General features: G+C 39.3%; 1 protein-coding gene across 15 annotated transcripts in view; it reads right to left on the reverse strand.

Annotated features, from left to right (window-relative positions):
- Positions 1-14,044, reverse strand: part of ARVCF (ARVCF delta catenin family member) — a 505,185-nt gene that overhangs the window by 229,889 nt on the left and 261,252 nt on the right. Inside the window, exon 1 of one of the 15 annotated variants that reach the window (XM_043498180.1) lies at positions 11,161-13,102. The exons of 10 other annotated variants lie outside the window; for them this stretch is intronic. In XM_043498180.1, the coding sequence (XP_043354115.1) occupies positions 11,161-11,181 (21 nt within the window). In that variant the 5' untranslated portion in view covers positions 11,182-13,102. Of the gene's footprint in view, positions 1-11,160; positions 13,103-14,044 lie in introns of those variants that run through there. 4 more of the 15 variants (XM_043498183.1, XM_038372977.2, XM_043498184.1 and 1 more) reach the window with 4 other exon arrangements.

Here is a 14,044-nt window from a genome sequence, read left to right on the forward strand (position 1 = left end):
GAACAGTAACTTGGTATTAGAGCTCCTCTAAAACAGCAATTCCATACTATGACCTGCTGACTATGATCTTCTAAACCAAGAAACAGGAGAAGTGCCAGGGCACATATATTGAACTGCATTCCTGTGCATGAGAAACTGCAATCTGAATGCATCCGATGAAGTGAGCTGTAGCTCATGAAAGCTTATGCTCAAATAAATTTGTTAGTCTCTAAGGTGCCACAAGTACTCTTTCTTTTTGCAAAAGATTAGTGGCTGCCAATGTAAATAAACCCGAAGACAAAATGCTCTTAAAAGACAGACACGTTGATATGGTCAGAATAAAGAAAGGAGCCTTATAGGAGGCTCCTCTTAGACAATTTAAAAGTGAATTTCTCACACTAACCCAATGTTTTGTATGGTTACTGCTAGAATTTAAGCCATACAGAGAGTTAGACTGGGACTAAAAAAAAATGTCAATGTTGGTTTAACATACTTTGCCCAGCAACAGTCAGCCTTCACCAGCTTGCACTTACTACACACATTGTACAGCATCTTACTCCTCTGCGTGTGTGTGTGTGTGTATATATCTATCTCAGCCATATCACCTTAGTGCAACTCAAAAACAGGTACCTCCAGCAGCACAATGCACTCAGCAACAAACTAAAGCGATGGTTCATTACTTTCGCTGATACTTTCTGCCCATTTGATAATGGCTACTCCACACTTGCCTACAATGGGAAATGGAAAAGTCTGAGATTTTCCTTTTGCTAAACCCTACACATTTATCCTTCCCTTCCTTCTCTTGGGCATTGGGAAAATAAATAATCAACAATTATAAGTGAACCTGGAGAAGATTTGGGCTCCAGAACTGTCCTCTTTGCAGCCGGCCTCCTTTGGTTAAAATCACTCAATTTTCCCCTCTAATTTTATTCAGTATAATTTTCATAGTTATTGCAGTTGTGGCTTCTGACAGTCCGGAAATGTTGGAGGCATTCCAGAAGACCTCAGAAATCATGCAAAAGCCTGAAATTAAACAGGAACGTCACAGCCTTTTTTGTTTGTTTAAATGGTAAAGAGTGTGCTGCATGCATTTATTTGAGGAATTTAGACATATTTAGGTGAAAACCCAGAACCAAGGTCACTGCATGGGATTACTCTGGATACATAGTAATATATCATATAAGTGACCCTCCAAATGAGAAACAAGTTTGTAATTCATTGGGAGTCTAGTGTGAGACAGGACAGCTCAGTTTGTTTATGTATAGCAGAGCCCTGAGATGCAAATGAAGTTTTTATGCATGCTCAGGATTATTCTGGTATTCTAAATGTAAACCTTTAAAGAAATTAGCAAATTGTGCATCTTTAGCTATTTAAATTTTTTCTTGATGATGCGATTGCCAAGGGAATTTACAGTTGTCACTTTCAGGCACATCAATATGTGGGCCTTAGCGGGCTTGTTTTCTGATGCACTTAAAGTAAGCCATAAGTACACACAAAGATTAGAGCTTTACAGACTTGAATGAAATGGAGTTATGCAGTTAAAGAGCTTAGCAAAGGCTATTGACAGTATGTTAAATATTTTAAAGTAGCTGTGGAGAAGAATTTGAAAGGGAAGTTAGTATAAAGCTATACACTGTAGGTCCCACTGTATTGAATTACATCTACTGTATGTAAAAAGAAAAGGAGTACTTGTGGCACCTTAGAGACTAACAAATTTATTAGAGCATAAGCTTATGTGAGCTACAGCTCACTTCATCGGAGGCATCCGATGAAGTGAGCTGTAGCTCACAAAAGCTTATGCTCTAATAAATTTGTTAGTCTCTAAGGTGCCACAAGTACTCCTTTTCAGTTTAGGGAACGTGAGTAGTCCCATTGAAGTCAATGGAGCTACTTACAAAATTAGAGTTAACTGTGTGTTTAAAAGTATTTTACTGACTTTTCATAAGTGTGCTGTCTGTCTTAACCCTTCTTGCTAACGGAGCCATTCTCCCATTGCTCTATAAACTTTAAATTAGGAGAAGAACATGATCTTTATAACTTGTTTTAAAATATGCTCTATATGTGCTCAGCACCCGTGAAAGAGTTCCCATATTCTTTGGGACCCCAGAGATGCCCATTTTGGTGATCTTTCCCCCATTTCTAAATCTCTCATGAACCAGAGATATGGTTTTCATCAGCCTTTCTTCCGAGCACAGCTTCTTTTATGGATCATATATTAATATGCAGCTTATGTAAATTATATTTTTAATAAGGGCAACAGTAATCATACTATTTCTTCTTCCATTTCTAGGATTTTAAATATTGCAGCACAGTACTAAATGCTGAAGTAGTATATAGCGGTTGTAAGTAGTATTTCTGGGTTTTTTGTTTGTAAATAGCAATATTGCTACTAATTATAGAATTTTACTCTAATGTCCATAAATTAATTCAGGATCCTCAGCTGGCATCAGTTGGCACCTAAAATTTGCCCTCTAACTCCAGTATTTTATAGTTGATTTTTGATAACTAACAACATTAGTGAATTGTATTTCACTGCTTCTCTGTAATAAAATGAAATTGTATTTTGTACATTATAATTTCAAAAAATTCAGCTTTATGAGTTCACTTTATTGTTGATTGGTTTGGGTATCACCGCAGCATAGCTGTTTCTGTTGAGTTGATAATATTTGAAATTGCTGGAATACAGCCAAAGAAATTCTTTACTGGTAATTCCTTATCACCTTTTTCTTTTATTGATGCCAGTTCTTATAAAATGCAGTCATAAGTCAGTATTTGAGAAGAAAGGGCCTTCATATCTCATGAGCCCTGAACACTCCTGAAAGAGAGATGATTGGATTTCATGGGTGAGATATTCCACTCTATTGGGTGCTTCAGTTTTCTCATTCACTGCTCTTCATGTTTGTCTATTTGGGAAAATAATATGAACTGCAGATGTAAGCACCTCCAGAAATGATAGTTATGAGACAATATACTGTACCTAATCAGCAGAAAAACGTATCTTCCCTACATTAAACGTGGCATAATGGCAGTATTTAAAATATTCCTTCCAAAACTTGTAAATTCAGTCTATAGACTAAGTCAAGACACTGTGCTCTTAAACCTAAATTCCCTCCATAATAGCTTCAAAAAAAAATTTTTTTTTTTCATATATAAACACAGTTCACGTGCTGTACAGGTCTTTGCAGGCTGAGTTTGAAGTAGAGTAGAGCCAATGATCAGAAATTCTAGTGAAAGTTTGGAGATGAGGAAAGAGAAAGGTCATCTCTCTTCCCTTGGACCCCCCTAAAATTGTGTGAGCAAGTTGGCAGGTTTTTTTTTTTTTTATTAAACTGGTTTATGTGCTGTTGTCGTCTATTAATAACAGCATATTGACGACGAAGCTAAGCACATTAAGGGCTTCCAGGATACATTTCAGAAGAGATCACACATATAAAGCTGTCTCATGTTAGAAGCCTTTCCCTGCTGTCTAGCACTGACTAGGTAACTTGGTGTATATTTAATAAAGTAGATTGGGTCTTTCTTACAAATGCCAGTTGTTATTTAAAGCATGTCTGAAGACATTTGGGGATCACGATGATGCAACTGTCTAAGAACCTGAATAGAATTACTACTTGGTGGTGGCTATTCAAATATCCACAAAAAGTACAATAAAATATTTTCTGTGAATAAATTGGGAAGAGAATGGACTGAAGTGGTTACAAGATTATTGTAAATATAACAAAAGTTCACATTAATATTGGTAAATGTATACATTAAGAGGAACACAACTGCATTTTATATTTATCCTTAGCAGTTTCATTTTATCTGGGTTCTTTGTCCCCTTTCCCTCCCCAAATTCTATTATATTTCCAGGGGCTAAACTGCATCTTCTTTTTTATTATGTGATCCTATCGCATCTCATTTCTCTGCTCTTTCCTGTTCAACTTTTCCCCATCAGTCAGTGACAGTCATGACACCAGACAGTGTGTATGCATCCGATGAAGTGATCTGTAGCTCACAAAAGCTTATGCTCAAATAAATTTGTTAGTCTCTAAGGTGCACAAGTACTCCTTTTCTTATTTTCATTCATGTATTTTTGTTTTTTTACTTAATGTTTCTTCATCAGCTTGGTAAAAACATTAGCATGGGAGAGGGAATTGTATATTTACACAAGTTCCCACCTGAAGACATTATGAAGGTTTTAATCTGCAGGAACTGAAGTGGCATTTGTTTATTTGTTTTTAAACAAGAGCTTGTCTGCCATATAGGCAACTAACTAAGGGCTAGATTTTCAGAATAGCTCTATTGGCTCCCAATGTGATACTTAATCAGACTTTTCAAGAGTGCTGAGCACTTTTGGAAATCCTGCTACTTATTTTGGTGTCAAAATAGGAAGTGAGCTCTTCTGGACCCAGATTTTTCAGGTCGCTTTAAATCTGGTACAACTTGCTTTTGATCTATAGTATGGTTCCCCCCTTTTTAACTAAAGCTCAGTGGCCAATTTTTTTTCTTGGGGGTGGATGGGAAGGATATTGCATGGGATGAGATTCTTCTTTTTATTTTTCTTCTGTAGCAAATGTGACTTTTTTTAACTCCAGCTAAATAATGCCAACACAAAATTTAAGACCCACATAAAATATAATCTCTCTGCTTTGCTGTCTATACCAGAGGCATAACAAATATTGTATAAAACTCCCAGAGTCTGACTCCAGTCCAAAGACTTTCCAGAAAAAGAAACATAGATAAAATCATCCATCTGCCACGTACAAAAAGATAGCTACAGAAAGACTTGTGTCTACAGTGGTTCAAATGTATGTACAATAATATTATATACTTAAATGTGTGGGTGTTTCTAAAATTACTGCTCTTTAAGCTTTCTTGTGTCCAAAGACACTTGGCTTAAGAGCATTTTGTGGATACTGTTTTGGCAGCTGGAACCACAAAATTGTTTACAAAAGACTCTGGTTCTTCCACCTCCTTCCCCACCCCTTCCTGTTTTTAAAATAGAATGTTTGAGGGAATTTTATTCCTCCCTGAGATATTTGATATCTAAGGGTTATTTATTTATTTTAAAGAAAATAGACTTAACTGGGTTTCTTATGGGCATAAATTATAGATAGTAACAATCTCAGACGTTTAAATTGTTTTCAAGTATAGTTAGGACATAAAAGTGACATTAAAAACATTGTATGCAATGTTTCTGGCTCCTCAATGGCTTCCCAAGCTTGTTTTCTTAGAGTACCAAATAGAAATATTATATTTTTTTCCCCCTCATAACTTTGTGCTTCATGCTCTGGTAATGAAAATCAAGTTGTTTTCTGATTCATGCAGTGCATTGTAAACAGCAGTAAAGTTTTGTGAATTAGACTGGTGCATTTTTTTTGTTTATTTTGTTGAGTTTTTTTGAAGTTATGGAATATAATGCAGCAGCCTCTCATGTATTCTATGTGCTGATGATAGTGAAAATATGGATGGTCATATAATTCCAGTAACTGCAGTTGAGTTCCACCAAGGATTACAATGGTCATATCTTGACTACCTGTAGATGTGAAAGATTCCAGGAGATTCTTAAGAGTTGAGGGTTTAAGCCTTCAAGTGCTCACCAAACCCTTAAAGGTACAATTACATTGTGGTAACAGTTTCAAGTTCCATTGGTGGCACTGGTCAGAACACAGACAAATGACAGATTGACACAGGGATGGATCTGAGTGGCAGGTCCCAACTTTATTAACTTAACAATGGGAAGGGACAAATATGCTCACCCCTTCCCACATCAGGCATTTAAATGGGTCCAGGATGAAATGACAGAACTCCCACCACGTAACCAATACCTCAGGGTAGATCCCCTTCAGTCTGCCCCTGGGACTAAGCTCAGCTTATTTCTGAACCCCCTCGCCCTCCCTCCCACAAGGAGGATCTAGGTCTGTATAAGCTTCAAGACTCCCCTTGTCATTAAAGGGACAAGGTCTACCAGTGAAACCCCAGGTCTCCTTTACACTTGGGACCTAGCCCTTTTAGCTTTTATCTTCCCCTGACACCAGCCTAAAGTTACAGCTAACTAAATATTCCTATATTATCTCGTGATGTTAGACTTCCTATTCCTACTCCTTTGTCTAACTGTGCCCCCACAACACTGCAAGTAAGGAGAAAAACCCACCAGACCTCTGCCAGTTTGGTACAATGAAAAAAAAAAATTCCTTCCTGATCCCAAAACAGGTAAACAGTCAAACCCACAGCTCAAGATACCACCAGTGTGGGAGGAGGGAGGGACAGCTGTGGAGCAAGTCAAAAGGACCCCTGGTAAAACTTTAAATTGGGAAGGAGGAAGCATGAAGGCCAATCAGCACCGCTATTCCCTGCCAGGCAGCCAGTGGAAGGGGAAGAAAACCCCTTCCCCTCAGTATATTTCTACCTGTTTCAGAGGTAAATAGAAGGGACCCAGCATTTCTGGGCTCATGAGCTCTCCCTTTCCCCAAGCCTTATTAGGAATTTGGCTTCATTGCTACTAGTCCCATCAAACATTCTCAACCCCTTGTACTTGGTTAAATAGCTGCCACATTCCGTATCAGAGGTAGCAGCATTTCATTGGTGGGTAAAGTGATTCCCGTATACAGCTTTCCTACACACACAAAAAATCTTTGTTAAAGAGTTAAGGTGGAAAGTGTTTTTCAATTAACTCTTCTTGTCCCCTCAGAAAGTTTTCAAAAATTCTACAGGTTAAAAAGTCTGAGCATGAACAGTTAAAGAACACAACCAATTCCCACAGCTATGTATTTCAATCACTGTCATCCCACTTGTGCAATTTTAACTTTGCCCCATAATACTTGCAAAAAACTGCAAAGGTCAAAACAAGTTATTATGGGGCAACGTTAAGATTTCTTGGACTGAATAAGTCAGATAGGAGAAAGAAAAGAATGGCCATTTTCAAGCATATAAACAGCAACATTTAAATTATCTTTTTTAACCCCTTCTTCAGTGTGCAGCTCCTCGCAAGAGCTAACTAAACCAAATACACACTTGGAGTTTCTAGGCCACGCCCTTTTGAAGACCTGATGCACCAAGACGACTTGGGAACACTCCAGAGAAAGGAAAGGAGGGGGAAATCTTAAAAATGGCAATGTCCTGAAAATTATTTTCTTATTTATAATCAAAATTCTGAGAAAAACTTTACTATGAAATAAATGAGCTCTGCAAAATTTCAGGGTGTTTTCCTTTTAGTGGAAAAAGACCCACAAGAGTAGGGGCATTAAAATATCAGGCTACAATTGGGAGTTATCCTCTAACTCTACTGCAAAGTTACTACCACCAATTAATTGCTGTTACAAAAACAGGATTAACAGATATATAGGTATGTGTTAGGCATTATGGAGTTCGCGATCTCAAAAGTTATCTGTCCAGGATAAAGTTCATAGAAAACTTTTTAAAAAAAAACAAGAAGTTTTATTTATAAAGCATCTCCTTCTTCAGAGCCCATGCACACTTATTTGTATTACCATAGTGCCTAGGAGCTTTTTACAGGACCTTGTTGGCATATTCCTCTCCTTTTCTCCACCTATGTTAACACAATTTAATGACAATATTCACTGCTAACAGCAGATCCAGCATTCACTACTGAATAAAAACTAACCTCAGTGAGTCCTGTGTAATTAAAGACCTCAGGATTTGGATTTAATAGATGCCTAAAAAACAAATTTCAGTACCATCTACTCTGGTATGTTAAACCCATTTAAGTGGGAGCGTTCAATATAGACAAAAGCAAACCATGTTTAAATGTGCATGCTAACCTAGAAATTCAACGTCCTTTCTAGCTCTGTCCACACTGGACAAATCATGCCAGAAACCAGTCTAGTCAGAAAGATGCTTACAATGAGTTTAAAAACCAAAAGCACTTAACTCAGGCTGTGTTTCTGGTAACTTTTTCTTTCAAACTTCTCACTATTGGTACAGATCCACAGCGCTATGCCAACACGCCACCAGCATTGTAACCACTGCATAATCCGACCCTGCTCAGAGCAAGTCTAAGGTTACATGGTGATTGAAGTGCTGGTGAATGCCAAAGGCCTAACTACACCACCACCACCTGTGGAGCTCCAGCAGTGTAAGAGCAGCGTTGGTAAATCTGAAGGAAAAAGGCTAGTGAAAGCAAGGTGTAAAGGGATTCAATCTACTTCAGGCCTTTACCCAACAAGGGGGAGTTAGATTTAATCATCAGAAGAAAATAACATTCTGCCCTCTGACAGAATTTGTGAGAGTCATTGGCTTCTGAAATTGGACAATTTGAGGTGATTGATGCCTGTGATAAGAGCATCAGCAGAATATCTATTTGCTGAGGCAGAAAGAAGAGGCAAGGTACAGGCCTGAATAGTATTGTGGCAAAAGTAACTATGGGCTGGTCAACACTACAGCTTAAGTCGACATAATATATGGAGCTCGGGGGGGGGGGGGGGGGGGGGAAGACGACACACTCCTGAACGAAGTAAGTTACAGCAACCTAAACGCTGTCCACACTGGCAGTATGTCGGCGGGAGACACTCTCCTGTCAGTACAGCGCATCTTCACCAGACGCGCTACAGCGGTGCAGCTGTGCTGTTGTAGTGCAGCAAGGCACACTTGCCCTCTCCCTCTGCTGCCACCTCCTCCTCAACGGAGGATGAATACAGCAGACAATAAAGCAGTTGCAGCCACAGGGAATCGTGGATTTTGATATTTAGCCTGAAATTAGTACCTCATCCAGTGTTTGGAGCCAGTGATAGGCCTGAAGCAACATCCCATACCTAGATTTCAAATCTGAACCTGAATGTCATATTACTAACGGCCAAACCAAAAAACTCTTCACTCAAAACACTCACAAAGCCTTGGGGCTTTGAAAACTAGATCTAAACTTTATCAATTTCAGACTCCATATTACTTTAAGCCCATTACAGAGTTAATTCCAAAACACAAACTTTGATGAGAACTTAAACAGGGGTTCTGACCCTGGCCAACTCAACTGGAAACAGTGATGGGTGGGAGAGCCCATGGACACCTGTAAAAGCTGAAAATCAGGGCTGGCGATCATGCCATATTACTACGAAGCTCTGGATGTTGTCTTTCTACATTCAAGACTGAAAAAGGACCCCCCCATATATATTTCATCGGACATTGCTCCCCTGTGAATAAGGCTGCTGTCACCCCAAATTTGGAGACATCTGACAGCACTTCACAGAGGTCAGAGAATGGTTGAAGGTTAGTGCTGATTTCTTTAACAATGGATTTGAGACCCATGAGTTTTTGGCAGGGTTTCTGTTGTTAAAGTTTTAGTCGTATTACTGGGAAAACATTTGTCTGAAAAATTAGAATTAATATTCAGCCAGTGAAAATGCAAGCAAAGTGTAACCATGTACTTTTAAAATAAACCAAAAACTATTAGTTCACTTAAAACAATTAGGACCCAGCTCTGATCTTAGTTACACCAATGTATGCCTGGAGTTACTCCAGGATATACAAGATTAGAGCCTGGACCCTAGTCTAGAGTTGGTGCCCTTTCTGAGCACTATACTCTGTATAGTGAGGGTGCCTCATGTGACTGCAGTATGTTTTTACATCTAAAAGGCTGGTCTATTCTTGCCACTTCACATGTGCCAATTTTGACAACCGTTCCCCCCCCCCCATTTGAATTATTTTAGATTATTCTCTGGTGCATCTCAATTTTTTGCACATTGGCCTTTTATCTCCGAGTCTAGTTTTAATTTAAGATTAGTTTTCCTTTAATAATCTCAATTTCTATATTCTATGCAACTGCACAGAAAGTTACTTTACCACCATTCTTAAAATAAAGAGCCCTCTAATACACTGCAAAGTGACCTCAATTAACCCGCTATCCATGTTCCATCCAAAAGAAGGGCAGAAGAAATAAAAATCTATCTATCTATACTAAACATGCAGAGGCTCACCTAAAATTGAGGCCATAATACTATCTTATTCTGACAATGAAAAGAGATTTAGATAGAGAAACTAACTGAAATGTACAACTGATGAGTTAAGGGTAATATTCCATTCCTTTCTATGTTCTGTCTCCCTCCCTCCCCATCCAGAAACACACAAGTCTGTTCATCTCAGATGTGCCTTTTTGGTACTTAGCATTCTGCTCCTGACCTCCAGCTTTTTCCTCCCAATGGAAAAATATCCAAGGAGACAGATTTCTGTTGCTAACTTTGTGTACATCAACAACCAATCACATGTAATTCGACAGCCACAAGAGTTTCAGGTCAAGCAATACAAAAGAAGGTAAAACACCATTCTTTCCTCTCTGAAAAGTCCACAGGTGGTGTACAACACAAGAAATACAGACAAGCAAGCACCTAAACATGATAGGAATCCTACCATCTCTATATCACTAATCATGCAAAGATTCCCCCAAAGCCCAGGAAAGAGAGTGACTTTTTGATACCCTGGTTGCTTTGAGAAATCCATTCAACTGTATTACTAAGATGCATGGACAGCTTCTAGCTGAGATAATCAAAGGAAGCTGAACCACCACCACTTTGAACATGCTAGCCCATATTAATGCACATGAGTATCATCTGCAGGTTTTGTTCGTCTTATTCCAGGAAAGCAGAAGTCTACATGTTCTTTATTTATATTTCACTTGCAAATGCTTTGCCCTGCAATGCTCAATGACACTTCAAGGTAAGGTAGAATGTTTGAGGTTTTTCCACAATAATTCCACATTTTCTAACATTATGGGCCAGAGGGGTTTGTTTAAACCAACTTCACTCTATTTTTGATATTGAATGTACCAGAAGATTATGTTAAAACAAAAGAGAAAGCAAAGAAACGCTGAGTGGAGAACAAACCTTTAACAATGGCAGAAGGTTGGGGGGTTTTTGGTAAATAAAGAACATTATTTCGAGCTATTCAGTGCCAAAGAGTGCCCTGGATTTACTGAACCTTGTTGAAGATCAAAGTAAACAATAGCTTGCTTTTGGGGGAGGTTCAATAGTTAACACAAAAGACAAAAGCAAAATCTCTCTCCAACAGTCTGTTAGAAAAGCATCTTGGATTTCTCCTTTAACTCTCCGATTTAAAAAAAACAAACTCCAAATCTCCCTCTCTACCAGACAGAGGCTAACAAACCAACAAACAAACACGCATAAATAAATACAGAAGATGTATAGAGGACTTGTGGGAGAAGGAGGGAAGCAATTCAAGTTTCGCACTAACCTGTTTGAGTTCTGCCGGCATTCATGAAAGGTGGCAGTTTCAGGCAAAACTACCTGGCAAAGATCCGGATTATGGCAGGCTCTTTGTGGATCCAGCTCTTTGGCTTGACAGCCCGGTTCATTTGCCTTTCGAGCCTCTTTTCTGAATGAGCCCTCCTATACACACACCCTTTGTAATCTGATCGATTGCAGTTTGAGAGCTTCTCGGCAGCCTATCTACACATACAGCTGATCCAGAGAAGAGAATCCACAATCAAAGTTGCTCTGAAGAAAAACTGGTGATAGTAGTAGAGAAGGGGGCTTCTTCAGATGGTTGATTTCTCTCCCAATCCCCTGGAGAAAGCAAACTTGATCTCTGCGTGCTGCTGCTCCTACTCTTCCTACCGCAGCTCCCAGTCCCTGAAAACTCAGTCCTCTTTGGGGGCGGAAACTGACAGACAGTCACAGCTGGAATCTCCAATAAAGCAGCACTAGCCACACCCAGCAATCAGCAGCCTGAGAGAGTGAGAGACACAGACTGGAGCCAGTGTAAAACAGCGGGGGGAGGTTTATACTGCTGGGATCCTGCATGCTGTTCTTCCCAGCGCCACAGTCTTACAGGAGGAAAAAAAAAACAAAAAAAACCCGCTTCCTTCTCTTACTATAAAGGGATCGTGGCAGTTTGAAGTCTTTAGTCAGTTTTTCATACAACAGTTATAAGTAGTTTCAGGTGCTGCGCCTGCCTCCAAGCGGCCCTCACCAATGGTTTTATTTAACAGTCACATTTTCCTAATTTAAAATCTTCTCCCCCCCTTTGTTTTTGCTGCTGTGCAAAGGACCCACACAAACCCTGAAACCTGTGAAATGGTTATACACTAACTAGAGTCAGCACGAAGTTACCCATTCAAAAATTCCACCCATACTGTATTTTTCCTTCTATTTTTTTTTCCTCCAGTTATTTTAGGAAGTTACTTGCAAGAAGAATAAATACAGGTTGTTTCCAGACAGGAGAGAGATTGTTACAGTTAATGGAATCTCAGCCTCAAAGTAACTTCTCCAAAGAACACCCCTGAACCTGAAAAGGAGCTAAGCAGGTTTCTTTATGAACTAGGAGAGGTCTCAACATTTTATCAACTTGAGTAGAGAAATCCTTGTTTGCAGTTCATTCACTTTAGACGGTGAAAATAAAGAGACCAGCCAGCACTCATGCAGTAGCACAAAAGGAAGAACAACAATTTTTAATCAGTCTCTCCTCCCCTCTTAGATTACCAACACAGGAAAACTGAGATTTGCAATTAACTAAAATCCTCAAATTATTATTTTTGTTTAACCATTTTATACATACATAGGAGTTACTACCAGGCACTGCCATAATGCACACATATGCATATAAAACACAATAATTTTGCACTTTTTGTGGTACATTATTTCAGCAAAGAGCATTAGCTCTGCTATTGTTCATATTTTTCCTGCTACGTAGAAAAAAAAACACAACAACAGACTTTCCATCCCGATATTGCACGATTTTGATATTCTTAATGTAAACAAGCTGCCCTAACTTATACACCTGCCGGTTAACAAAATATCTCAGTTGCTTTGCTGAAAGCACAGTTACTGAAAAGGAAAAGTATCCTTCCATACCTCTCAGGACTAGGCTCTGGTCCCTCTTCCTGCACCTTGCAAGGAACACACCTCAAAAGCACATTAAGTCTCCTGGGAAAGGCTCTTTCCTTAGAAACCTATCTTAGCTAGGGTGACCACTTTATCACCTGCTGACCCACAACCAGGCAAAGGGACAACACTTAACTAGCATTCTGACACTGAAATCCTGCCCTTCAGAGGTAAGCAATCAATGAGGTTTGAGTCAGCCAGCTAAGCCCTGCCTCCAGTGCTAAATAACTGGCATTGCTCTCAGTGACTAGCCAATGGGTTGAGGATATTTTTCCTCTTTCATATTAGCTTCCTGCAGCAAACAACCAGTGCAATAAATAAACCCTCCACTCTAACAGCCAGTGGCCTAAACAATGGTAATTAGGGATGAATTGCTAACTGCACTGCTGGGCACCAGGCCCCAAATTAGGGAGTGATCATGGAAAACAGAGACAGCTACCAAACAGAGAATGAAAAATTAGGGTCACACTTAAATATTTTGCATTTTCAGAGCATACATTTTCACACAGCAAGCTTGCTTACCCCCACAATTTCTCATACATTTCATTCTCAATTCTAGAAAATGCTTCTAGTATTACTAATAGGGTTCCACCTTTGAAATGCAACCCCCCCCCCCCCCCACAAGCAAACTCCCCCTGCAACCTCAACCCCAACCACAAGTCAACTCCGCAACTCCCCCCCTTCAACAGCCACTTAGAGTACCTACAGGTTTCAGAGTAGCAGCTGTGTTAGCCTGTATTCGCAAAAAGAAAAGGAGTACTTGTGGCACCTTAGAGACTAACAAATTTATTTGAGCATAAGCTTTCATGAGCTACAGCTCACTTCATCGGATGTACCTAGAGAGATAACATATATAGGTAAGACTGATAACATTGCACATCTCGCTCTCCTGTGACTCAAACCCTTTCTCATACACATCGGTGGGTAGACAGCTGCTGTATTTTCAACAGTTTTGATCTGTTACCGCTTAAACTGCGGAAGTGGGAACACTGCAGCATCTTTAACTGGACATAGAAACTTCTAACATTAAATATCCCTGTGCATTGTGATAATAATGCAAATCTTTAGACCCATATGGAAAAAAAACAAACCCTAGCAGGTTAAATTATTTTTCTGGCAACTGGCACATCCATAAAAAAACTGGCCAAGCTGGTCAAATATTGACCAAGTGGTAACCTTTGTTACCAACCTGTTAACTAATATCAATTGTAAGCTAAAAATCAGAAAGAGGTGTC

This window comes from Dermochelys coriacea, chromosome 15, assembly GCF_009764565.3.
Source record: "Dermochelys coriacea isolate rDerCor1 chromosome 15, rDerCor1.pri.v4, whole genome shotgun sequence".
In the NCBI taxonomy this organism is placed as follows: Eukaryota; Metazoa; Chordata; order Testudines; family Dermochelyidae; genus Dermochelys; species Dermochelys coriacea.